The 26,549-nt window shown below is 37.8% G+C and overlaps 1 protein-coding gene across 10 annotated transcripts in view; it reads right to left on the bottom strand.

Annotated features, from left to right (window-relative positions):
- Positions 1-26,549, bottom strand: part of DLGAP1 (DLG associated protein 1) — a 572,027-nt gene that overhangs the window by 205,354 nt on the left and 340,124 nt on the right. The window contains exon 1 of one of the 10 annotated variants that reach the window (XM_036418505.2): positions 24,349-24,497. The exons of 5 other annotated variants lie outside the window; for them this stretch is intronic. In XM_036418505.2, the coding sequence (XP_036274398.1) occupies positions 24,349-24,441 (93 nt within the window). In that variant the 5' untranslated portion in view covers positions 24,442-24,497. Of the gene's footprint in view, positions 1-23,893; positions 24,089-24,348; positions 24,498-26,549 lie in introns of those variants that run through there. 4 more of the 10 variants (XM_036418499.2, XM_036418503.2, XM_036418500.2 and 1 more) reach the window with 4 other exon arrangements.

Below are 26,549 nucleotides of genomic sequence, written 5' to 3'. Positions count from 1 at the left end.
AATACAATTCCTCATGTGGTGACCCTGAACCATAAAATTATTTTCGTTGCTACTTCATAACTATAATTTTGTTACTGTTAATGAATCACAATGTAGACATCTTTGTTTTCCAATGGTTTTAGGTTCTACAGCAGCGGTTCTCAATCTGCGGGTCGAGACTCACAGATTGAGAATTGCTAGCAGGGCGGCCTAAGAGGGCAAGTATGAGGCATTCATGGAGAGAAGGCAAAAGGAATAAACATTTTGGGTTCAGGAACCCAGCACTCTGATATCAGGTGCAAGATATTCAGCGTGGTACCAGTGAAGAAAGAAACAGCTCTGATCACACGCAGGGAAGAGCTCCCATCATAATCCAACAGTAGTCCCTACCATGGTAATACTACATTTACATTTATTTGTGTGATTGGTCTGAGTAATGTTATCTTCTCACTGACAATAAGGAGGGAGAGAATAGAAATCATGCCTATTTCTGATCATCTTTGTATTCTTTGCATTTACACAGAGACTGACAATTGTAGGCATTTAATAAATATTTTTTTTTTGAATGACTAAATGAAAGAGCTCTGAAATTGGCAGGCTGTGGTGAAATGGCAATTTAGCATAATCGCTACCAGCAAAATAATGTAAAGCATGTGTTCTACGATAGGTGTGAGGACTAGTCTTATTTATTAAGTCTCACTGTTCTATATCTTTCCCTAGCTAACATGGCTATGGTGTCATTACTGCATGAAGACTACTATTAATTAAATATACACATTTTGCTTAGAAAATGAGCAGGCAGGATGTTGATTTAAAATACCAAGAGATTTATTAGATTAATAATTTAATTTTCCAATGAAGACATTTTCCTTTTTTAAAAAAGGGCACACCTAAAACCGTTAAGCCTACGTTTTTGTGCCTGGGCCAATGATGTCTTTGTGTACTCTGAGAGCTTCCAGGAGGACCCCAGCATCAAGGTGGGTAATCTTAAAGATTGCTAAGGGAAATATGGCAGCAAAGAATGATGATGGACAAGACTTTTGAATCACCAAATATCCAATGGGCTTGGATTTATATAACACAGCCTCATCCTAGAACATGGTGTTAAGTGGAAGGTCTCTGAGCACTAAGAGAAGCAGCCTGGGCTTATGGAAAAGTAGTATGCTAAGCTGCCTGTGCTTTATTTTTATTTTTGAAGATTAACTTGGTTGATAAGTAAACACACACCCTGAGCTTTCTTATGCAGTCATCTTTATAGAGAGAAAACAGTAGGGAAATGTTTCTGAATGTTAACAAGACTGGTTTTCACAGAAACAGAGTTTTTCTCACTTAACCTAGAATCCATTCCAAACAATAAAACCACAATAAAAACCATACCCACAAATCACATTTTTAGCAAAACCAGCTGAAAAATCCCCAAACTCCACAGTCAGAGTCAGGCAGAACATCTAAGAGGGGTCATAACAATGTGGTAGGTAAACAGGAGGTATGAGTTGAACCTAGAAAACTCCATTAAATATATCCTCCCCCAAAGTGAGGGCCCCATCTCAGAAGCGCATGCTGTGGAGAAGGCCAGGTCTAAGGAGGTGATGGAGAGTGAGTGGGCCAATCTCATGAAGGGCCAGAAAAATTCTTTCTGAAAATGACTATCATTAGGGTTCTCATGTGACAGGCAGCCTGTGAGTTCATCCATGAAATAACCGAGGGGAAAAAAGTAGGTTTGGTTTGAGAGTCAGAGGATGTGTGACTACATAGATGCATTATATCATCAACAAACAGTTGATAACTACAGCAACAGCAAAAGAAGCCCCGGGATCATGAATGCTTGGGAGACTACTGCCCAGCAGTCTCTTTAGAGCCGTGGTTCTTAACCTTTCTAATGCCGTGAGCCTTTAATACAGTTCCTCATGTTGTGGTGCCCCCAACCATAAAATTATTTTTGTTGCTACTTCATAACTGTAACTTTGCTACTGTTATGAATTGTAAATATCTGTGTTTTCCGATGGTCTTAGATGACCCTGCTAGCGGTTCTTAACCTGTGGGTTACAACCACTAGCAACTGTTGCTGTAGAGCCATGGAGGGCATTGAGCAGGTGGCAGAGCTCAGGACATGGTGGGCATCAGCTGCAGTGGGATGGTGGAGCAGGTGAGCGGGGGCGCCAGACCAAGGTCAGGAATGCAGAAGCAAAGAATTTTCTGAAAATTCTTTGCTTCTGCATTCCGTGGTCCTGACCGGCATTTGCACCTGCTGCTAGTGCCAGAGCCGCCTTCACACCCACTGCTAGTGCTGGCCCTGTTCACACCCATAGCCAGTGCCAGAGCCACCACTTGCACCCACTGCTGGCACCTGGAACTGGCCCCAATTGCTCTGGGCCATCAGCGGGTACAAGCATCAGCTGCTGGCCCCAATAGCCCCTGAGGGCTTTTCCACCTCCCCCTGCTCCTGAGGGGCATTTGGGGCAGCAGCCACAACTCATGCCCACTGCTGGTGATGGTCCCAATCGCCATTAGCAGGTGTGAGCATGGCTGGTAACGTCAGCACATGGAAATGGCAGTGGTGGGAGCAGGGCTGCTGGCTAAGAGGGAACTGGGGGCCATAGCAGGAGGGCTGGGTGGGAGCATATAGGATGGACCAAGACCTACCCCTCTACCCACTGCAGTCTCACTCTCTATAGTTCCTTCCAAGGTGCACAAATTTGTGCACTGGGCCCCAGTAGTTAATAATATTGTATTGCATATTTAAAAGTTGTTAAATAGTTCATAAAAGTTATCATCAAAGAAAAATAATTTTTAAAATTTTGTATAGTGATGAATAATGACTTATTGTGGTAATCATTTTGCAATATATACAAATACTGAATTATGTTGTATACCTGAAACTAATATTATATGTCAAGTATATCCCAATTGAAAAAACAAACAAACAAAAAACAACAACAACAAAAAAACACAGCAGCCAAATCTAGTTCAGTACATTTTAGAAGAGGTTTATCTTCTTAATGGATTTAAAAGCAATTATTTTGAAGATGCAACCTCACATGAAGTTCCTGTCGGCTATATATAAGTAGATACACTCTAAGAATTGTTTTCTATTGCTAATTTGTTATTATATTTTTGTTAAATCATTAATGGCTGTTAAATATGATGAAATGCCTTTCATGCACATGAGATAGTCCTATGTGTTTTCTACTTCAATCTTCTAATGCTGTGAATTATGTGAATATCTTCTTGAATGTTAAGCCTTCCTTTTATTACCAAATAAATCCTACCTGGTCATGTTATTTTACATTACATTGAATAATTGTTTAATCTTACTCAAATATTTATTAAGGATTTTTGTATCAGGTCCATGAAAGAAATTGCATTAAAGTTTTTCTTTCTCAAATTGTCCTTGTCAGTTTAAGAATGTATTAAATCCTAAGATGAATGGGACATTCCTTTTGTTCAGATATCTAAAAGAATTTTTGTATGAGATCACATTTTCCTTGCAGGTTTCATAAAACTATTTGGGTCTGGTCTTTATTTTCTGTGTAAATTTTAAGCTAATGTGCCATTTTTTTTAAATTGTTGTAGATATATTCAAGCTGTCTGTTTTTATTGAGTTTTGAAGAATTTATTTTTCCAAAAATTACCCACTTAAGTTTACAAAGTCTATTTCTGTTCTATTCATATGATAGATTTAATTTCTACTGTACAGTTATCCATGTTCTTGTCTTCATTCCTGACAATGTTTATATTATGCTTTCTATTTTTCTCACTAGGTAGTTTAGTCCTCAATATGACCAATATTTTCAAAGAACAGCAACAACACATAAATGTTCAGAGTGATGATCTCTGGGTAATTTCTATTATCTTTATTTTCTTATATATATTACAAAATTTCCTCAGTAATTGTATATTAAGTTTACGAACCTCCCCAATAATACCTATAATAAAATTATATACTTTGAAACAAAGTAAAGACATATGAACTAAATAGGAGATTCATAACTGGTTGAATGGCTTTCTCTACATGGTATATAAATGTTTTCATTAAACACTATAGAATGGTTTCTAGAGGTTTGCATAAGCCTTTCTGTTTGGCCTTATTCTGAACATTTTTTAATAATCAACATTGATGATGATATATTAGACACTATTATAAGATATAACATATCTTGGGAAAAATTAAAGTATTAGATTTCAGATTTAGTATTCTCAAATTTTGACAGCAGAGACATTTTTTTTTGGTAGTCCAAATGGCACTTTCAGGTGGGGGAATTGGAAACAAGCTGTCTCTTCCTTGAGATTCTACTGCTATTTGCTGGAAAATCATAGTATTCAATAATAAATAAATAACAGTAAGATAATACTGATATAAACGATGTTCACCCACAGTTAGCACATAATCTGCATCACAGTCAGGGGTGGCCCTGGGCTAGAAAGGCATATCTATATCTGTACGATGACATTTAATAAAAATAAATATAATAATATTCTACCTTATGTAGTACTGTGCACGATCCAAGTGCACAGTACAGCGTGGGAGAAACATGTCAACAACATTTCATGTGACAAAATGGCTTTTGAAAATCTTATCTGAGTATGAGATAGGTTAGCATGGCTGCCAGACAAGCTAGTGCATTGATAGAAGAAGGGTGTTTATATCCAAAGATTTAATATATATCAATCTATCTATATATATATATATATATATATATATATATATATATATATATATATAATTGATTTTTTTACAGAGAGGAAGGGAGAGGGATAGAGAGCTAGAAACGTCGATGAGAGAGAAACATCGACCTACCGGGGATGTGCCCGCAACCAATGTACATGCCCCTGACTGGAATCGAACCTGGGACCTTTCAGTCCGCAGACCAACACTCTATCACTGAGGCAAACCGGCTTTGGCTATATCCAAAGATTTTTAATGGGTGCTGTGAAGTCTTAATTCAACTATAACATTGTTCACACAATTATACCATAAGGTAAAAGGGATATTGCTTTCTTGGAACAAGATACAGTTTGTCAGTTGGGATGTTGACAGTGCTGGAAATCCTCTTAGAGAATTGCTGAAGAAACTAGGTCTTTTGAAGATGGACCAGTGAAGACTTAGGGACAGATAACTTTTCATCAAGCATTTGCAGGACTGCCATGTGGAAGCGTAGTTATGTTTATTTCATATGGCTCTCCATCCAAGTTAAAGGGAAGTGGATTTGTATTCACAATAGAGAAGAATTGTCCAGTATGGCAATTGGTACTGTGCTGAAAATTCAGACAACCTATGCAGAGGTATATGCAAAAATCCTTAATTTACATACTCCATGATCCACCTCGTCCACTTCTAGGAATTTCTACTGAATAAATAATCGGATGCCCCTTGAGGTATTTGTATCAGTAAAAGATTTGAATAGGTTACTAAATTAATAGAAGGAAAAGAAAAAGAAATGTCAAAACAAAAACCAGAGTGGGGCAAAGAGAATTGGGAAGAGAGAATGAATTCAATGGAACAGAAACTACTATTATATTAAGTACAGGGGTGAAAAAGAGAGTGAGATATTATTAGAAAATCACCAGTCAAAATAAGGTTGAATGCAGGCCACTGAGGCAATGGCCCAATTTTTTTAATTAGATGAGAGAATTGTGATTACTAAAATAAAACTTAGATTGAGGATCTCTTGTGAAGTGAGGTCAACAAAAATAGCTAATGGGTGGGAAATTAATTATTTGAAAGTGAAGAAATCTATTACTAATGGGCATCAAATTGTTTATAATGTAGAGTAAGGAAGCGGAATATTGTGTACCATAATGCTGCATTAATAGAGCGCTTCAGGATGTAGTATGTAGAGGCAATGCTTGTGTAGAAGGGTGCACTCCAGGTTAGACAAGTCCAGACATTTGTGATCGTCTCTATTGAAAATAATGGAAAGAGCGGGGGGGGGGGGGAATCTCTGAAAAATAATTATTCAAAATTAGAATACTAAAATTATTTTAAAATACTAAGATTTACTTGTACTTCTCTTTTTGAATAGAAGAATAGTGTATAGCATTTGGGAACACTAACCAGAAAAGAATTTTTCACATTTATAAAAAACAACACTTATTACATTACTCAGAATGTTGAAAAATTGTAAAAATATTTAAATGCCAAATAACTGAGAAATGGAGGGTTTAACCATGGTATACTATGTAGCATATTTTAGTAGCTATGTACATTTTCATTAAAATTATACTACTAAAATAATAAGCATTTATTAAAACGAACAGCATGATTTTTACCCTATCACTTTAGGGAAACTGCTGGCAAATGCAATAGTTTCTTCCTAATTGTCAGATTTATCAATAGACTTTCATTCCTTGCCTGACTCAACTACTGTTTGGTGGATGATCTTGTTGAAGCTTCTTTATTTTGTGATATATTCTTCTCCCTTTGCTTCCATATGGTCTTGTTTTTCTTTTGGCCTCTTTATTATTGTTCTCCTTTTGCTTTCTGTCTGTACTTAAAGTCTGGGTAGCTCAGAAAATTGGCTTATGCTGCTCATCTTCTAAGTTACACTTGCCCCCAATGTGATCTCGTTCACTTAGATTCTTCCACATGGTAATTTCCAAATGACCTTTCTCCATTCCTGTCATTTTCCTGAACTTCAGAATAAAAAATTTGCTGCTTTCACTTCTCCATCTTCCTCACCTGAATTTTAAAAAACATTTTCTACTGACTTTTTTTTTAGAGGGATAAAGATAGAGAAAGATAGAGAGATAGGAACATTGATGAAAGAAACATCACTGATCAGCTGCTTCCTGCACTCCCCTTACTGGGGATCGAGCCCACAACCCGGGCATGTCCAACCAGCAGCATTTGGGTGTTCAGGACACCATCCAACCAATTGAGTTATTTTGCTTTTACTTTCATTGCTTGAACCATAATAATCTTGTGTCTAGATTACTGTAATAACCTCCAAACATTTGAATAAATGAATACCTGCCTCTGGGACATCTTCAAACGGCACATAAAATTCAAAATGTCTAGAACGAAATCATTGTCTCCATCCAAACGTATTCTTTCTCCCATATTATCTGTCAGAACTAGAGGTACTGATGTGCACCAAATTTTTCAAGTAATGAATTGTTTTTCATTCCTACTCCTCTCTTTCTGACAACTCAATCATTCACTCGCCAAGTACAGGCGATTATGTATTTCAGGCATGTTTTCTCCTTTTTAAAAATTGCTATGATCAGGATCCTTCCCCTCTTCCAGGATAATGAGAGCGTCTGTGGACAGGAATCAGCCTTTCCCCCCCAACTTTATGGCCCCAGCCTTTATCAGAGTGTCTGATGTATAGTTAATGCTCCTTGAATTAAGAATTATATTATGTACAAAAAAGACAAAAAAGTATATGACACAATCATTGAAAATGTGTAAAATGTATATATTTTTATAGATATTGGAAGGAGTTTTCAAGTGATATAAATATTTTGGGTTTTACTATAAAGTGAATAATAAACACTTTAGATAAAAAAGAAACAGCAAATATGCGATTCATAAGTAAAGGAGAATCTAAACCTACTCACTTAATATAGTCTAAAATAGCTTAAAATAGACTAACATAGTTTAAATAGTCTAGTTTAAAATAGTAAAATAGTCTAATAGTTTAAAGTAGTCTAACAAACATATGAATTCTTTCTATCTCCACATAAAAGAAATATCCAGATTTGCCAATGTTATCTCCAAGGGTTTAATCTCCAACATTTACAGTCATATAACTTAAGGAAGATAAGCAATCCAATCCAAAAAATGGGCAACAGATCTAAATAAATACTTTTTGAAAGAGGACATACAGAAGGCCAAGAGACATATGAAAACATGCTTAAAGTCACTAATCATCAAAACAACAACTTCACTTATATCATTAAGTTAATGATCATGAGACGGAAAGCTTATCTTGGTTATCCAGGTGGTCCCAATGGTAAGTGAAAGGAAGAGATGGGAAAGTCAGAGAAGGGGACGTGACCACAGAAGTGGCATCAGAATGAGGTGACTGCTGGCTTCGAAGAAGAAAGCAGTAGCTAGGAGACAAGGCATACAGGCTACCTCTAGAAGCTGGAAGAGAAAGAAAATGATTCTCTCCTAGAACCTCCAGAAAGAACTGAGATCAGCTATTCCTGTGGTTTTATTGGGTCGGCAACTAAGTAATTGCGGATTTTTTTAAAGAAAATCAAAGACAATTTTTTCATGGAACTAAATAACTTTATTCTGTAATGTATTGCCCATTTTGATCAATGACCTTTTGCCATCTTTCAGGCAGCATCATAATCCCACGTTCAAAAAACTTCTGGTTTTTATTAGCAAAAAACTGAATCAGGTACGATTTGACATCATCATCATTATTGAAATTTTTACCATTCAAGGAGTTTTGTAAAGATCGAAACAAAAAGTAATCAGATGGTGCAAGGTCAGGACTATATGGTGGATGTGGCAAAACATCCCAACCAAGCTCCATTAATTTTTGCCGAGTGACCAAAGATGTGTGTGGCCTTGCATTGTCATGATGGAATACAACACCTTTTCGATTTGTCAATTCGGGCCACTTTTCTTTAACTGCATTGTTTAATTTCGTTAGTTGTTCAATGTAGACATCAGAATTGATCGTTTGGTTGGGTGGTAAGAGTTCAAAGTAGACAATTCCTTTGTAATCCCACCAAACTGATAACAAAACCTTCTTTTGATGAATATCAGCTTTTGATGTTGTTTGAGTTGGTTCACCTGGCCTGCTCCACGATCTTTTCCGCTTGATATTGTTGTAAACAACCCATTTTTCATCGCCAGTTATCAGTCGTTTTAAAAATGGATCATTTTCACTATGTTTCTTTAGCAAATCGCAGCTGCTAATGCGTTGCGTTAACTGTGATTCTTTCAGTTCGTGAGGAACCCATGTATCGAGTTTGTGAACATAGCCAAGTTGTTTTAAGTGATTTTCAATGCATGTATGTGATACATGAAGCTTCTCTGCAATCTCACGTGTTGTTCTGTGACAGTCCGAATTGATTATTGCTTTGATTAGGGCGTCATCAACTTCAACTGGACAACCAGAGCGTTTTTCATCTTTGAGTGAAAAATCACCAGAACGAAATTTGGCAAACCAATTTTGACACTGCCGTTCTTTTAAGGCTTCGTCACCATAAACAGCACATAACTTTTTATGAGCTTGGGATACGTTTTTCCCTTTGTGGAAATAAAAAAGCAAAATATGACAAAAATGTTCCTTTTGATTTTCCATTTTTCAACGAACGCCAAACAAAAACTACAAAACAGATCAAAAAACTTTTTTTTACTGATTAACAGCTGAATAGCCAACTATCAAATAACAAAATGTGTTTTACATTTGTACTACGTCTGCAAACCTAAAAATTCAACTGAAGCCATATATGTGTGAAACCCGCAATTACTTAGCTGCCGACCCAATAGCTCACAGACCCACTTTGGACTTCAGTCCTCCAGAACTGTAAGATAATAAATCTGCGTTACTTTCAGCCACGAGGTTGGGTATCTTGTTATAGCAGCAGTAGGAAACACATACAGATGCTATAGGATTTCATTCCATCCAAAGCCTGACAAAATGAAATCCCTGCAGTGGCTCTGAAACCTATTTTGTTGTTGCATTTTACGTTGCTACTACCTTCAGGCTTACTAAAAATAATAGCATTTATTGAGGCATTATGTAATGTGCCTTTCCCAAGTATTGTTCTATGCCCTTTATATTACATTAGCTAATTTAATCCTTTCCACAACCTTCGGAGGAGACTGAGGCGGAGAGAGGTTACATATGCATTCAAAGTTGAATAACCAGTAAAATACAGTTTGAACATAGCTGCCTGACTCCAAAACTCTTCCTAGAACTAACTTTGTAGCCTTCAAAATGCATGGCTGTCAGAGGAGGAACTCCCTCACCAACCTGCTATTTATATTTACTCACTCTGCCGATAACTATTGTGGTAGACAGAATTTTGGCTCCCAGGATCTCATTTCATGGCAAAAGGGACTTTACAGATGCCATAAGGCCATTCATTAATCAGTGATCTTAAAATAGGTAGATCATCCTGGATTAATCTGGCATTCCCAATGTAATCACAGGAGCTCTTAAAAGAAGAGCTTGTTCCATGTATTTTACTGCAATAAAATAAAATAAAATAAAATAAAATAAAATAAAATAAAATGAAAGAGAAGAGCTTTCTGCTGCCTCAGTGCAAAAGATGTGGCAGAATTAGAAAAATTCAAAGCATGATAAAAATTCAGTGTGCCGTTTGTTGGCTGGCAGATGAAGGGACCTCAGTTGCACAGCTACAGGAGCTGAATTCTGCCATTTACTTGAACACATTTGGAAGTAGAGTCTTCCCCAGAGTTTGCAGATAAGAGCCCAGGCAAGCTGGGACCTTTATTTCAGCTCTGGGAGGCCTTGAGCACAGCACTCTGCTGAGCCAGGCCATGCCTGGACTTCTGATCCATGAAAATGTCCACCTTTTAAATCTCTCTGATTGTTCTTCTGCAAAACTCTGAACTGAGCTGGCTGCTGACATAAGGACTGTGTAGAGGTGTACACTTTATTTCTTCTTTTCTCCCTCCCTTCTCTCCCTTGGGCTTTCACTTGTTCCTGCCTATGACCATCATCATCCATCCATCCATCCATCCATCCATCCATCCATCCACACATAAATTGTGTTTGCTAAACACTAAGTTAGGCCTGGGGGATGCAAGGTTGAATTACTGAGCAATTAATAAACATGGAAAAATGCTAAGAGAAATTTCAATATTCTTTCATAGAAATTATAGAAAAGCTTTAGAGATACAGCATTTCCAGTTGGGAAATCTTTCTTGTCCTCTACCCTTCCTTTCTTAAGCTCAGGTTGGGATTCTTATTCTTAAAAAACCCCATATTCTTTGTTCAGGTATCTTTATACTTCTTACTTTGCCTTGTATTATATATTTATTTAACTATGTGGTGTCCCACTTGACTGTAAACTCTCTGAGAGTAGGAACTATTTTACAAATCTTTGAATTCCTCTCTTCTCTCAGCTTCAACCCTTGTACACATCAGATCCTCCTGTTTTTGCTATTTTACTTGATCACTCAGTAAACGCTCCTTCACAGTAAATCCTAGTATAAGCTTTACTTTGTAATAGGATATTCAAGTTCCAACAGAGAATCTACTTATTTCAAATAATATGCTACCACAACAACTCCTTAACAAGTGCACATTCCTCAAATTATTTTGCGGTCATGACCAACAGGTTTTTCTAATGGACTGTTATAAGAAAGAAGAAAAGTAATCAATTCTAAGTTTTTTTTGGAAACTACCTAATTAAAAAAAACTACAATGATATTTAACAATATCATGATTAATGGCTCCTTATCTCTTTTGAGAATATGATAAATGTTAAGAAATTTTCTCCCAAGCAAAAGGAATATAAAACACTCCTCCCAAATTTTTAATATAGTATCAAGAATTTACTGAGTACCTGGAGTTCATTCTTGCCCACCCTACATTTCCAGTCTAAGAACACTTGAATTAGGTAGGTAGGTAGGTAGATATGCCCAGCCTTTCTGCATTTGAGTTCTCCTCAATACCCATCCCTGTTCTCTATCCTACCAAAGGGTCTTCTCAAGATAGAATGACTTCAGCAGTCAATCCAGCTGCCCTTCAGTTCTGCTCTTTGGTTGCTTCAACTATGAGTAACCTCTCCATGAACACTCCAGGCCTGGAAACCCTCTGAGGCTCTCCATTAGGGTTTCCTGCCTCAGTAAGCTTTTCTAAAAAGGCCTTTTCTGAAAAGTAAAGTTTTCCAACTGGCTTGTGACCATTTCATGTCTTTCTGGGCTGAAGCATCTCTCTCCCCAGGTCTCAAATATGGCCAAAGAACACTGGGTTTCAGAGAGCAATATGAGAAACATGGCTTTGAAGCTCGGTAAGTAAACGAAGGAAACCAGACAGCACATGTTTGGTTAAACCGGTTTCCCCAAAACAAGAATCTACTTTCAAAAGGACATCCCCGTGACTGTTCGACTGCTGCCTATTATGTAAATAGGTAACTACATTTACAATTCAGAATAGTGTGTTTAAGTCTCACATGGACACTCATGAATTAAATTTCTAGTGTGCAAAGGTAAGGTGTGAGACTCACTCACCTCATGAATAGGGTTAATGCAAACACTGCCTTGGAAAACCCATAGCAAGTAGGGTCTCTCTAGAAAGCTCTTGCCTTTTGATCAAAGGCAGGAGAGTGTGATGTAGACAGAAGTGTCTCAGGTAAGATGCTAACCATGCCTGATGGCTGGGGAGAGGGCCTGTTGGATTGGCACCAGTGGTGTGACTGGCTGTAGCAGAAATCACTAAGCCTTGCCAAGCTCTGAGTCCATTTGCACCCAGGCTCAGCTCCTACAGGTGCCAAAACATTGTAATTTACAAATAACTATGAGTAGGAGGAATGCTTTACAGGCTTCTTTTATAAATAAGGAGGAGAATCACAAATGAGGCTTAGTGTCCGAGACAGAGCTTCAGTTGCAAAGCTCAGAGTGTGAATGGAAATATTATTGTAGGTACTTCCCAGTTGGCTAATGGTGAGTCAGGCACACAATATGAGGCAGGGGCAGAGCAGGGCTCCTGGAAGGGCTGGTGCCAGGGCTGAGGGCAGATCCAGGGGAACAAATAAACTCCCAGCACAATGCTCCACGTACATAACATGTAGCTGGTAAATGCTCAATGAGAATCTGGGCAAATCCTCAGGTTTCTAGTGAAAGTTGATTGTTCTTATTGAAAACTAGGTACACTATAGAATAGATTCCTCGAAATAACTCCACGAGGAGAGTCTTTTTCAAAGGAAGAAACAGAAGCTAAGAGTGGTGGACTGGATTATTTAATGCCACCTAGTGGGTAAGTGGAGGAACAGGCATTCCCACAGGGCAGCTCTCACTTTCACTGAGCTGTCCTCTGCCACAGGCACACACAGAGAAGTATTGACCAGCCCTGACACTGCTGAGCACTGAGACATCATAACAGGATGCCACCTCCATAGGGAAAACCCCAAATCTAGTAGAAATCAGTGCATTAAGACAGGCCCGCGCGCGCGCACACACACACACACACACACACACACACACACACATTACCAACTCAAAAGAAGAAGAGGTATGCTGTCTACTAGCTTTCTGTGACGGTGGGAATATTGTATATTTGTGCTGTCCAATGTGGTAAACACCAGCCATACCTGGCTACTGAGCTGAGTACTAGAAATGTGGCTACTGTGACTGAGCAACTAAATTTTCATCTTCATTTAACTTTGTTAATGTAAACTTAAATAGCCACATGAGGCTAGTGGCTACCATATTGGGCAGACAGAACTAGACTGTTTGATTAAAAGGAATCCAATGTGCCATCTGCCATCATTTTACCATAAATTTCCTTCGTTCCACCCCTGAGATGTCCACCCAGCCTTCCTTTACACATTTTTAATATCAAGAATCTCTTCATCTTACTTGAGATCTGATGCCTTTGTTAGAAAACTCTTCCTGATCTAATAGCTCCATTCTCAGGTGTATGATCTGCGGATGCCGTTAGGTTTCAGTGTAATCATAAATCCACTCTTACTCCCAGGGGTTATCTCTGGACTTGCTCTCTCTGCTTTTTTCATACCATTGAACTTCTATGTCTTTAAGGGCAGCCCCACTGCATCTCCATTTTCTGGGTACAGTGTTGCTGCTGCTGCCCACAGAATCCAGGAGAGCGCCTCCTACTGGCCTGGTACTGATGTTGAGGATGCTTTCCTTTTCCAACAGGACTCTGCTTACTATCCAGATTTTTTTCTCTAGGGCCTGGGCAGCCCCACTGCCTCCAGGGCCAGCAGATTGGTTGTTGGACTCAGGAGTCTGATGCTTCCTATACTCTTTGGGGAGTTGTCTGTCTTCTCTGTCACCTTCACACCATTGCTTATCCTGATATATTCTGCTCAGAGTGTTAAATTGCTTGGGCCTGGTGTCTAGGCTGGATCATATTCTCCATCTTTGGGAAATGTGAATATTTTAGAAAAAAAAATGATTCCATATCATCTTGTCTATCAGGGACTCAATCCAATCCTCAATGCACTTGCACTTATTCTCGCCAGCCTGCTGGTTAGCTATCTAGTTCTGTTCTTTACCCCAAGCTGGTCTTTAGCCCTTTCCCACTTTTACTAGTATCTAGTCACCTCTCCTGGAGTTCAGTCTGGGTCGATAGAACAGGTGCTAAATAAATCTTGGTTGAATGAAAGACTTGTTGAGAATGGCAGTTCTATTAAATCATTCAACAAAAATTTTCTTTCTACAACCTAGACGATGCAAAGGGATTATATATTTTGATACTTGGTTGGATTCCTCACTGGCTGAAAATAAGAAAGACATTGCTACATTCTATTCATTCATTAATCTAATAAAACATTTCAAAAATATAAATGAAATTAAATTGGCATGGCTTAATTTTAGGGAATTTTTTTTATTTCTTAATCATCTTCAAAGCCCTATTAAGTGAATTATTAACATTTTATTTTATGCATGGGGATATTTTATAAAATCTTGAATCAAGAGAAAGTGAAGGCTGTGGAACATACTAAGCCTGTATCCATTACTTAAAATTAACTTCATCTGGGCTTAAACAAATAGGACAGGGCATTAAAAAAGGCTTGCTATAACATGAAATTATCTACAATGAGCTACATGTACCTGAGGAAAAATCCAAAATAAGCTGAGAATCAGAATAAATATTGACTTTCAAGTTCATAATTAAATATGGTACCTATTTAATGGACTTAAAAAGTTTGAACATTCTATATGATTGCTTATTAAAGGAATTCAGTTTAAACTCTACTAATATCTGTAAATAGCGCTGTTTATGCATTGGATATAGGTATCCAGCTCTAAGCTAACACACATGAGTACTCCGTCCTGGATATTCTTGACTTGATTTGGTTATACTTTTATAAGGTAATTTATAAGCATTCTAAAGATAAATCTTTAGGGAAACATCTCTTTTCCTTATGGATTAGAGTAATAATTAATCAGATAGTAAAATTGGTGAGTTTCTCCAATATTTAGTTAATAATCTGGATTATAGGAGTTCATGCACCAAACAGAATTCTGGCTCACAGTATGCCTGGAAAATAACTGTCTGGTCTCCCTAAAGGACAAATATAAAGTCATGCTTATTTAGAGGAATCATATTTGGGACTCCTTAGTTTATTTCATCATCATTTCAATGAAATTACTTCTTATAGAAGCAAACATTCCCAAGTTAATCCAAGGAAAGGATGGAAAATGAGAAGACAATGATTATTCAGATATAACTTTATAGTGTTTTAACAATGTTATAACTACAATCAAGTTGGCAGTCTCAAGGGGCCAATAGTACTGTTTCTCATTGAGACAAACAAAAAAGCAAAAACAGCCTGGAGCAATGGTTCTTTCTCAGGTTGAGACATAGTTTTCCTGTTACATGAAATGATATTTTATATATCTGACTTTGCAAATGAACCTCATATATTACTTGCTTTCTAACATGACCACTCTCCAAACTAGACTTGGGTTTACAGTTAAGCTCAATGGTAGGATCCATAATTAATAATGTTTTAAAATTGGTATTAAAATAAATTCTCATCAAGAAACATTCTTGTAAAAAAAGATCAAAGGGACTATTTACACTGCATGGTTTTGGGAAAGTGAATAGATTGATCTGTTATGCCTGGTCAGTGGTTGAGCTTGACCTTCCGTAGGTTCCATTCCCAGTCAGGGCACATGCCCAGAGTTGTGGGCTCGATCCCCAATAGGGGGCATGCAGGAGGCAGCCGATCAATAATACTTCCTCATCATTGAAGTTTCTAACTTTTTCTCTCTATCATTTCCTCTCTGGAATAAACAAAAACATTAAAAAAATAATTTTCTGTTATAGCTAAGAAGTGATTCTATAGTGTGAATTAATCATGAATTTTTGGCAACCCATGCTCAGTTGTGTTTTCATAAAGGACAGGGCACTAGGACTACATTCTAGGAATGCAAAGAATTAAACTTACCAAGCATGGGATAATTACTTAACATTTTTTGGACTTTATCAGGGTCTTCTGATTTATTAGATTTATCAAGAGTAAATATATAATATCCCCTCCACCTACCTGGGCATTAAACTCTCTTTGATAGCTTAGATCTGCTTATTGGGGAAGGAATGGGCAATAGTTCTCAAATTGTGTGTGTGTGTGTGTGAAATTTCTCCCCACCCCAGGAAAACGTGAATGCGGGGCAGTAGATGGGGGAAGAGGATTTGGACTTGAATCCTCCTTTTCTTCCTCTTCTTGCTTCATTAGGCATAGCTCTGTTTTAAATTATTTTATACAAATAAGAAATTCCATGGTTAAAAGTGTAAAATGCTCTGAGATGACTGATCTTTGAAGTTCTTGCCAATAACTGCTTATATTGACTGTGCATGTTCACTGGGAGTGCATAAAGAAGAAAGGCACAACGAGATGCACTTTCCAGAAACTACAGAATAGAGTAAGCCACAACCAAATGAGTCCCAAAGCCTAAAGTAAAAAAAGCAAGGGGCGGGGCAGGAGGCCAAATTTCTTGAGTCTGTCTATCTATCTATCTATCTATCTATCTATCTATCTATCTATCTATAAAAGCCCAGCAACCAAATGGTGCAATGACCAAAAAGACTATGGCGGGCACTGTGGCAGCCAACTGGCCCAATCTGGGCCTCTATTGGCCCCCCAATCTCCCATGGCCCCTCTCTTCTCCTCCCCCAATTTGGCCTCTCCACCCTAATTGGGGGTGGGGTTGGCTGGCTAACCTCCCAGGGTCTCTCCCCTCAGTTGGTGGGCCCTCCATAGGCTTCGATTACCAGCCAGGCTGAGGGACCCCATCCATGAATGAATTTGGGTACCAAGCCTCTAGTAGTTAAGAGAAATGAATGTTTTGTGTTACATGATTGAGGAACACTAACAGATTGAATAAGAGGAAGACTTCCTACTATCCCTACTTCTGCATGACCCTCTACAAGAGAGAAGCCATGAGAATGCCAGTTAATTTCTCCAGGCCTCAGTCTCCTCATCTGTAAACTGATGGCTTCCTATTCCAAATTATATTATAAAATAGCTATCTAAAAAGTAAGGGGAAGAAAGGAAAAGGGGAAAGTACTGCTAAGCCCAATTCTCTTTTGCTCAGAAGGATATAGGTCATGGGAAGTTGGAAGTGGGTGTGAGTATAATCAACCTCACATGTCTGATTTCTTTTTTTCCCCCCTTTTTTCTTTTTAAAAAAAAATATATTTTATTGACTTTTCATAGAGAGGAAGAGAGAGGGGCAGAGAGTCAGAAACATTGATGAGAGAGAATCATCGATCAGCTGCCTCCTGCACACCCCCCACTGGGGATGTGCCTGCAACCAAGGTACATGCCCTTGACCGGAATCGAACCTAGGACCTTTCAGTCGGCAGGCCAACGCTCTATCCACTGAACCAAACCAGTTTCAACACATGTCTGATTTCTAAGGTTGATTTCAATAAGGTAAATGAGGGTGATAGTAAGGTCTTGCTTAGTATGGGCAGTCTTCCAGGTTGTTCTATAATATCATTATGTGAGATTTGGTGGTGTTGACAACAATGGCGGGGTGAGGGTGGGAGGGTTTGCAGGGGGCATCACATAGAAGACAAAGAGAAGCTGGGCTAAATAGTAAAACCTTTTGTAAGCAAGGACAATAACTTGGAAAATTCAAATTTCCTGTCATGAAATAGCTATAGGGCTTAGTTATCTAAATTTACCAATAAAAGCTAATAAATATAGTTGGTTTGGGGATTAAAAAAAGCATGAAAGTAAAAATATATATTTTTAAAGTAGTATGAAAGCTCATATGAGATATTTTTGATTGATTGTTTAGTTCTTGAGATCATCTAGCATGAAATAAAATGTTTCTTTTTCTGTTCAATGATTGCATAAGTCAAATATGGCAAACCTACACGACAATTTTCAGCCTATGGAAACGAGTTTCCATAAGCCTTGCCACTCACCCCTCACAGAGAGTTCTTGTTTCTGGTGGATTTGTTTCACCTCCTTTGTGAAAGCCTCAGAGGAAAGGCAGCAAGTAGGAAAATCAGCTATTTATAGGCTTTTTTTTTTTTTTTTTTTGACTAAAAGTGTCTGCTCTGCGTGCCATGGAATAGTTCCAAGAGGTGGGAGAACAGGAAACTATCTAAAATCAACTAGAAGGCTGGAGGAGTGTTATGGGGGAAAGATTTCATATGGGAGTCATTTTCAGAAAGCTCAGGGTTCATTTGCAAACAAATGACAGTTACTTTCACTGACACCTCCTGAGTCACAGAAAAGCCAGCTAAACTACTAGTTAAGAGGAGAAGGGGGAAAAAAAAAGACAAATTCTCTAAGGATTATAAGTAGTTAGGATATTTTAAGGCAGTGGTCAGCAAACTCATTAGTCAATAGAGCCAAATATCAACAGTACAACAATTGAAATTTCTTTTGAGAGACAATTTTTTAAAACTTAAACTTCTTCTAACGCCACTTCTTCAAAATAGACTCGCCCAGGCTATGGTATTTTGTGGAAGAGCCACACTCAAGGGGCCAAAGAGCCACATGTGGCTTGCGAGCTGCAGTTTGCCGACCATGGCTTTAAGGGACTTGAAGGCAAAGTCCTACAGGAGCGTGTCTCTCTCTACGTATTCACTGCAGGAGGAGTCACCAGTCAAGACCGATGCCCATAATCCAAGTTGGGCTAGCAGATGGCCTAAGGATGGGCTGCAGTTCCTGGGTGACCTTACAAGAGTCCTACTGCGCCCACAGGAGGATCTTTATCTTTAGTCATTTCCATTTTTATAAAGAAAAATGGCAAACTATTTGCTCAACTTTTCACAATTAAAATTCATCATTTTATTAAATTGTAGTCCATTCTTCCCATGAATGAGAATTGGTTTTATTTTTATTGTTTTAGTGGCAACATGGAAGCAGGTGAGATAGCTAGTATGTGGCTGCCTGAGAAAGTCTGAGCTCCCCATGGTCCTGTGGAGGACAGAGCTCCTGAGAGAGAGCTGGCTTCGATGTTCATGTTCTTCGTCTGAATTTCTGCAGCCTTATAAGTATGCTGCAGTTGGCTTCAGAGAATAGAGAGGATTAATCAGGGACTTTGGGCGGGAGTGAGGAAGAGTGACGAAGAAGGAGCTTCTGTCATCTGCTAGCAATGGCAGAAGAACTCCCACCTATGAAAGTTGCCAGGGTTGAAACACTCCTCAGAGAACCTGAATAAGCCAATAAAGAAAACAATGAAGAATATATAGAGTCCCTTGTAGACAATCCCCATAGCTGTGACTGTTAATTGAATTATCCTGTTGACATACCTAAGCTTCCTGGAATAAGGCACCAGTGTCTTGACAGACTTAAGGTATGAAAATAAAAGGAGGTTTTATTTGAACAAACTAAACCTCGAGGAGGCTAGAAAAATTGTGCTCCATGAGTAAATATCAAGGCAAGGGAAAATCTGACCCACTGATGTTAAGCTTTCAAAAGATCAATCCTTTATGATCTTTTCACTTGTAAACAAAGCTTTATGTGTAGTTAGCACGTTGACGAAGAAGCCTAAAACCTACCCTGTGATGAAGACCTACTGTTATCCAATGCTGGGAGAGGGCTTTCCTTTACCATGGAATCAGACTGTGGATTAATAAAAATTCGATCCAGCAAAACATAAAAGAAAAAGTGGGAAGGTACGTGAATCACAGGAAGAAGCAGAGAAGCATGTTAACGTCAGGATTTGTAAGCTCAAAACATTTAACACTAGATCTTTTACTTATTAGAAAACTTAAAAGTTAAAAAATGTTAAACACCTGAACAAATACAAAGGTTGTGTTATTATACCCTTTTCAGATACAGAAATGGAAATACTAATTAGAGGGAACCCAAAGTCATGTTGGAAGTCAATGGCAATATTAAACCCCATGTTTTCATTTTTTAGGATTGACTGCCCCCTTCAGTAGGTAAAATGATAACTTTAGTTGTTTGTTCCCCAGAGCTGTGTTAAAGTGTGGTTCTTGGATTTATCTCTGTAACAGAATCACTCCAGATGTACAGAATCAGAATCTCTTTGGTTTGATGCCCGAAAGGCTCATTTTATAGACACTTTCAAACTGATTTTCATGCATACATAAAATTGAGGAACCATTGTCCTCATATTCAATGATAAAGCAAGTGACCACACACATACATGATTCTATACATGCAGATGAATGTGGTATTATGCTAATTTTTACCCATATGGATGCCAATATATACACTGAGTTGCCAGATTATTATGATCTATGAACTATGAATTCATAATAACCTTCATAAATATACTGAGTGGCTGGATTATTATGAATTCATAGTTCATAGAGCATAATAATCTGGCAACTCAGTATATATATACATACACACACACACACACACACACACACACATATATATATATATATATATATATATATATATATATATATAAAATTTATTAGAGATCTGGTGCATGAATTTGTGCATGGGTAGGGTCTGGCCAGTCTGGCTAGGGGGACAGGACATGGGTGGTTGGCCGGCCTGCCTGCTGGTCAAACTCCTGGTCGAGGGGACAATTTGCATATTAGCCTTTTATTATATAGGATATACACTAAGTGGCCAGATTATTATGTGTTCAGAGATTATAATAATCTGGGCACTCAGTGTATAATGCCTCATATAGTATTTTCAACTTTAGAGCTAGATGGTTTTTTTTTTTTTTGGTTTTTTTTGCATTTACTTACTTTTTCATTTTGAAAGTAATGACCAAGAGGTCAGGTCATCTCTCTTACATATTTCTAGAGTTGTCCTGATGTAAAGGCCTCATAGCCCCATAATTCTCTCTTACATGTCACATTTGGACAATACAGTTACAGATATGTTAACAATTTTTATCTTAGGAAAGTGACATGAGAGGTGAGGAAAACTGGCTGCCAAGAGAGTGGGATATGTCAGCAAGAAGAGCATTGTCTTGAAAATCTGTAATCAGGGCTCTGCCTCTGTGCCTAAAGATCACATCTCCATTTGTTCTCCTTTGGCATGTGGTTCACTCATAATAAAACCATTGGAATGCAGGAGGGACTGATGGGAATAAGAGAAAAAACATACTCATTTCTTTATTTTAGGGGTTAAAAATACTACATGCCATTTGTAACCATAGAATTATAGGTCACAACATGCATATAATAAACACTAACCCTGGACTCCACATTATTTTGCTTCATAGACAGTTCTGTGATATCACAAGCCTAAATTTTGTAAAACATTTCCTAATTCTGTAAGAACAATGAGTAAGGCACTATAACTAATAGAATATAATGACTTAATAGTAAAAGAAAAGATCTACCTATCTAGAAAATTTATTTTGCAAATGTAATTAAAAGTCTCTTTATCTTAGAAATAGAAATAACATAGGGCATATTGCCAAACTTTAGAAAATGAAAAATAAACTACCTAGTTTTTAATGATAATTCTATATATTCTCACACTTAAAAGATTAGAGAATCAGAAGAGGCCTTTCCTTGGTCATTGTTTCTTAATGAATGTTCTTAAAAAAAAAAAAAAAAGATGTAGAAATAAGAAATTGGTCCAAAGTAACAGAAGGAGTTGTATATGTCTCTCATTACACTATATTGTCTCCTTTACCTCTGTTAATGGAATAACAGCAATGGATTCATTCATTTTCTATATCTTTATTTTTGAGCTACAAATAGAGAGAACTGGGTTGAAAGAGAATAAATGATTCACTGAAAAAAATTAAAGCACCCCCTCCAACTGTGGTTTCAGATTAAGCATTTATAAAAACACCTAAATATGCACTTACAAAAATAAAGTGAAAGAATTTTCCCTGTGCCATAATCTGTTCCAAATGGGAGTTATCAGTGGTGGAGCCAGAAGGCAGGGGATGAGGCAAAATGGTCTTGAGAAGCAGGTCAATGAGCCCTAGATGTGAAGTCACACATTCATGTTATTGCTACCCAGTGGGAAAAGTTACAGGTTCAAAATTTCAGGTGAGATTATATAACTCTTCATAGGCTTGTTAGTAGTAATCTCATTTTACTTAAACAGTCCAATTTTTATTTTTAAAAAGCCAAGCTTTCCTAGCAAATGACAGAAAATAATCTATTAATAATGAGGTGCTATAGTTTGAACCTCATATTTGTAATTTTAACTGTTTAGATCTATAAAAATGAAATTTCCTCTGATTCAACTCCATCTCAATGAGCACAAGAATATACTAAGAGGTGGTCACATTGAAACCAAAAATCAAAATGATGAAAACAAACAAACAACAATCTAGTCACCAAATCAGAGCCAGCTTGGTAACACTGCATGTGTTTTTAGTGGCTCCTATAAAACCTCAAACAAAACATAATGAGTTCTACCATTTACAGATCACTGTGTAAAGTTGTGTAAAGCCATGATCTCAAGTGGACCAGAGATGATGGATAAATATTTTTCTGCAGAATGGTAAATTATTACATGGGTTACTATCTTTAATTTTCAACCAAGCAACTTCCCTAGAAGGATGCATGGGAGCTGAGAAAAATAAACCACTGAGAGACCTAAGGCTAGTTTTCCTCTTTTACTCAGTGCTAACCAATGCGAAAGCTTCCAATAAATACATTGGACTTTGTGGGATCAGATAACCAAGCACTTCTGGTGTTATCGAAAATGTCTTTAGAATAATGAAATTGTAGACCAAGAATAACTAAGTTTCTTTAACAACCTTCAAGACATATATCCTATTTTTTTTTTCTATTTCATTTCGATCTTCCCTTTACCACCACTGAGTCTTTCTGGAGCCCTGCTTTCACATAGTGCTTTGCCAGTTGTCTCCCCCACCCCCCCCAGTTCTTGGATATGGGCGATAGTGAGAATTGCAGAAAACCTGGGAGAGGATTGTGAGGTTTCTGCTGCTGATCACTGATCCTACATTCAAAGTTAGCAGCAGGCAGGAGTAGCCTCATTTTCCAATCAACAAAGAAGGACCCCTCTACTGAGATCAGTGACAAGTAGGGAGAAGATTGTGCAAGACAAAGAGGAAATACATTAAAATTTCTGACACTCCTTGCTGGATTATTAAAGCAATTTAAATAACAAACAACAACAACAACAAAGAAAATCATCAAGGACTGTGGTTGATGGGGGTTTTAAAAAGGCAGCAAGGAAACCTCACAGTAACCAAAGTCACTAGCAGAATTGCTCAGCACTGTCATACCTTTCACATAAAGTAGTTTAGTTGGTTCAGTATAATTTCATTGTGTTAAAACAAGAGGAAGAAAAGCCTCAACCAGGGGCAGAAAAACCTCACTGGGCAAAGACTGAAATAATCTTGAACAAAATGTTGACAAACAGTTGAACCTGCATTGAAAAAGAATCCTGGGTTTCTGTTTTATGAATGATACTTCAGTGATCTTTTGTGCTGTTCCCCTCTCCCCCCCCCCCCCCCCCCCCCCCAAGCCCCTCAACCCTCCAGAAATTTTAATTTTGCAACAAAACAGTAAGCATTCAGGATTCTTATCATGGAAAACAACTAATCACATTTCAATCACTAGCCACATAATGTCCTCTAATAGCACCTGGCACCTTAGATCATCTGTGTCAATTAAAGGTTTTACAAAGCCCCTGTTGGGGACACAGATTTGTGGGTGTCCGAAGTATCAACCTGTTTCCTTACCATCTGCACAAACATTAGTTTGTTAGCTCTTTCAGTCTTTAGAGAAGAAATAAAATAACAGCACAATCGCCCCTTCTCTCCTCCACCTCAGACCACACAAACCAGCAACATACTGTCACCAAACACAAAGTAATGAAAGAGTTGTACCCAAACCTGGTTAGTCCTTCCATTTCTTGAAACTTGCACACAAACTGAAGAAACCCACTCAGCCTTAAAGAGGTCGATCATGTTGCTCTCCTAAAATTTCATCTCTGTGAGTGCCTTCTTTCCCGGGTCTGTCTTGCTCTCTCTCTCTCCCTCTGTGCCTCTCTCTACTTCTACCGGAGAGAGCTTTCTTTCTCTTTTCCTGTTTCTGCTGCTGAATGAACGCAAAATCCATGACTTGAAGGGGTTTTGTTTTTTAGGCTAACAGTTGGAAATCTAAAATCTTGCTCTTCTGAATGGCTTTAAATACCCATCATTCAACATATAACGTTTACATAAAGACGCATATACAGAACCAAGAACCTTGCTTTTTAAAAGCAAAAACAAAACCACAACAAAAGCTCCTTTTACTCCTTTCATCCCATTCCTATTTTATTTACTTAACTATTAGCACTTACCCTGAGATGTGCCATAAATGCTCTATTCCAAATGTACAAAAGCCAACCACATCTCAACTGAGAATTAAACAGTTTTAATGTCTTCAAATCCATGTCCCTGATCCAAAGCCTGATACAGACAGTCACTGGCAGTGGTACAATAATTCTACACAGCAGACATCTGATTCTTGACATTTAAAAATAACAATATTGGGGGGGGGGGCGAAGAGTCCTTTTAAAAAAAACTACAAACAGCTTGTGAGTGAGCACATTATCACCAATTGATTGTATTAACTGGAACTGGCAATGATTTCAAGCTACAATATTTCATTTTGAAATTAATGTCAGACAGAGGCCAAATACCTACAGACCTCTCATTTTCTATATAATCACAGCAATGGTCTATGTTAAATTAATTCTAAGTGATAATTGGACAAAGGGAGAATCAGAACTGTATTTAGATGCTATTATTGGTAACTATTAATTTAATCTTTGCTCATTTTTTAATCAAATTCGGAACCTTTCAGTCATTCTGTTGCTTGTCTAAGATGGCTCACATTTCATAAACATGCAGGCACATACATCAGGTCAAAACACCCAACACATTTATTTCTATTTCTGAAGCTCATTAGAGACTCAGTCCAATCTGGGATCAAGACTTAGCTCTTCCACTTACAATCTATGCATTCCTGGGCAAATGATTTCAGATCTTTTGTATCTCAGTTATGTTGTCTGTAAGCTGGAGTAAACAGTGATACTTTACAAAGTTGTTTTAGGTACTAAATGAGATACTGTATGATTTCTAGCACATAAAAGTATTTGATATATGCTACTTTGTTTTATATTTGGAAGAAGGTTGGGATTGGGCATAGTGAAAGGGAAGAATTCAGGTTTTGCAGGCAGACATCTGTTTTGACCCACCATGATGCTATGGACTAGCTGTGTCCTTGGGCAAGGTACTTAACCTAATTTACTAAATCTCAATTTCTTCGACTGTAAAATACCTTTCGGTTTTAAAGAGCAAATTAAATAACATTGGGAGAACATTCGCTTTTAGAAGGTATTTATTAAGTGAGAGCTCCAGGCTCTCGAAAATTGCTTTAATTAGTACTCTGCATATCTAACTTAGGAGTTTAAAGATGTAGACTGAAATCACAGGCCTTTAGATCAAGTGTCTCCCTTTATAGCAGAGGAAGGAGACCCTGAAGAGCTGAAACAATGGCTCCAGGCAACATCCACATCACCGTTTCGTGGTAAGGAGGGATTAGAACACAGACCCTCATTTAAAGCTCAACACCTTGTCCACTAAACCCTGTGATGTTGAAATTGAACACATTGGAAATCCAATTTCAGTATTAGGTGGTATTTAAAACAATACAACTAGAAACACACACACACAAATCCCATCTCTCTTGAATTTCGCATATTTGCTACTAAGGATGAGCCTACAAATGGAATTATCCCATAGGAGCTGGCAGGAGCTGGCTACATCCATCTTTCTGAGAGGAGCTTGCACAGGACAGCAGATTCTCCTTTTCCTCTAACGCAAGACAGGAGCTGGAGAGAACGTCCAGTTCTCAGGCGCTGCCCATTCTCCTGCCTCCCCTTGCCAGTGTCCAGCACCCTCACTTCTTTTTAGAGGAACTCTCCGACATCAGCACAATGGCTGAGAAGAACACACTGTTCTACGTTTAGTTTACTCACTAAACTACTACTACACCATATTTCAGTTTGAAAGCCTTGTGCAGAATAGGAGCTCAATAAATATCAACATTTGTTAAAGAAAGTATAACTCTACTCTCAGTTATATTTAAAGACTTGAACTAGCTTGGGCTAGGGTTAATTATTACCTAGTATAGGACAGAAAGTATTAAATGTTTTCAATATTTTGATAATTTCAGAATTAGAAATAAAGGTGCTTTGTGTATCAAAATCAGATTAGTGATTACTCTGAGGAGGAAAGGAGGGAAGTGGGATTGAGGAAAGAATGTATGAGATCCATTGCAATTAAGGTTTTATTTCTATTGCTGAATGATGTATAAGGGGAATGTATTTTACTTTTTTTTTTAAATACCTTTTTGTAAGCCTCAAGTATTTCATTTAAAAATTTGCTTAAAATAAGGTAAATAATTTGAAAGTAGAATTTCCAAATCTTTATGATAGGAGACCCACTAATATGCCTGTGCTAAATCCTATACTTGAACCTTCAAGCTTTCATTCTC

This window comes from Pipistrellus kuhlii, unplaced genomic scaffold, assembly GCF_014108245.1.
Source record: "Pipistrellus kuhlii isolate mPipKuh1 unplaced genomic scaffold, mPipKuh1.p scaffold_m20_p_6, whole genome shotgun sequence".
Lineage (NCBI taxonomy): Eukaryota > Metazoa > Chordata > Mammalia > Chiroptera > Vespertilionidae > Pipistrellus > Pipistrellus kuhlii.
The sequence above is the reverse complement of the archived record's forward strand: the minus strand, read 5'-3'. Positions and strand labels throughout refer to the sequence as shown.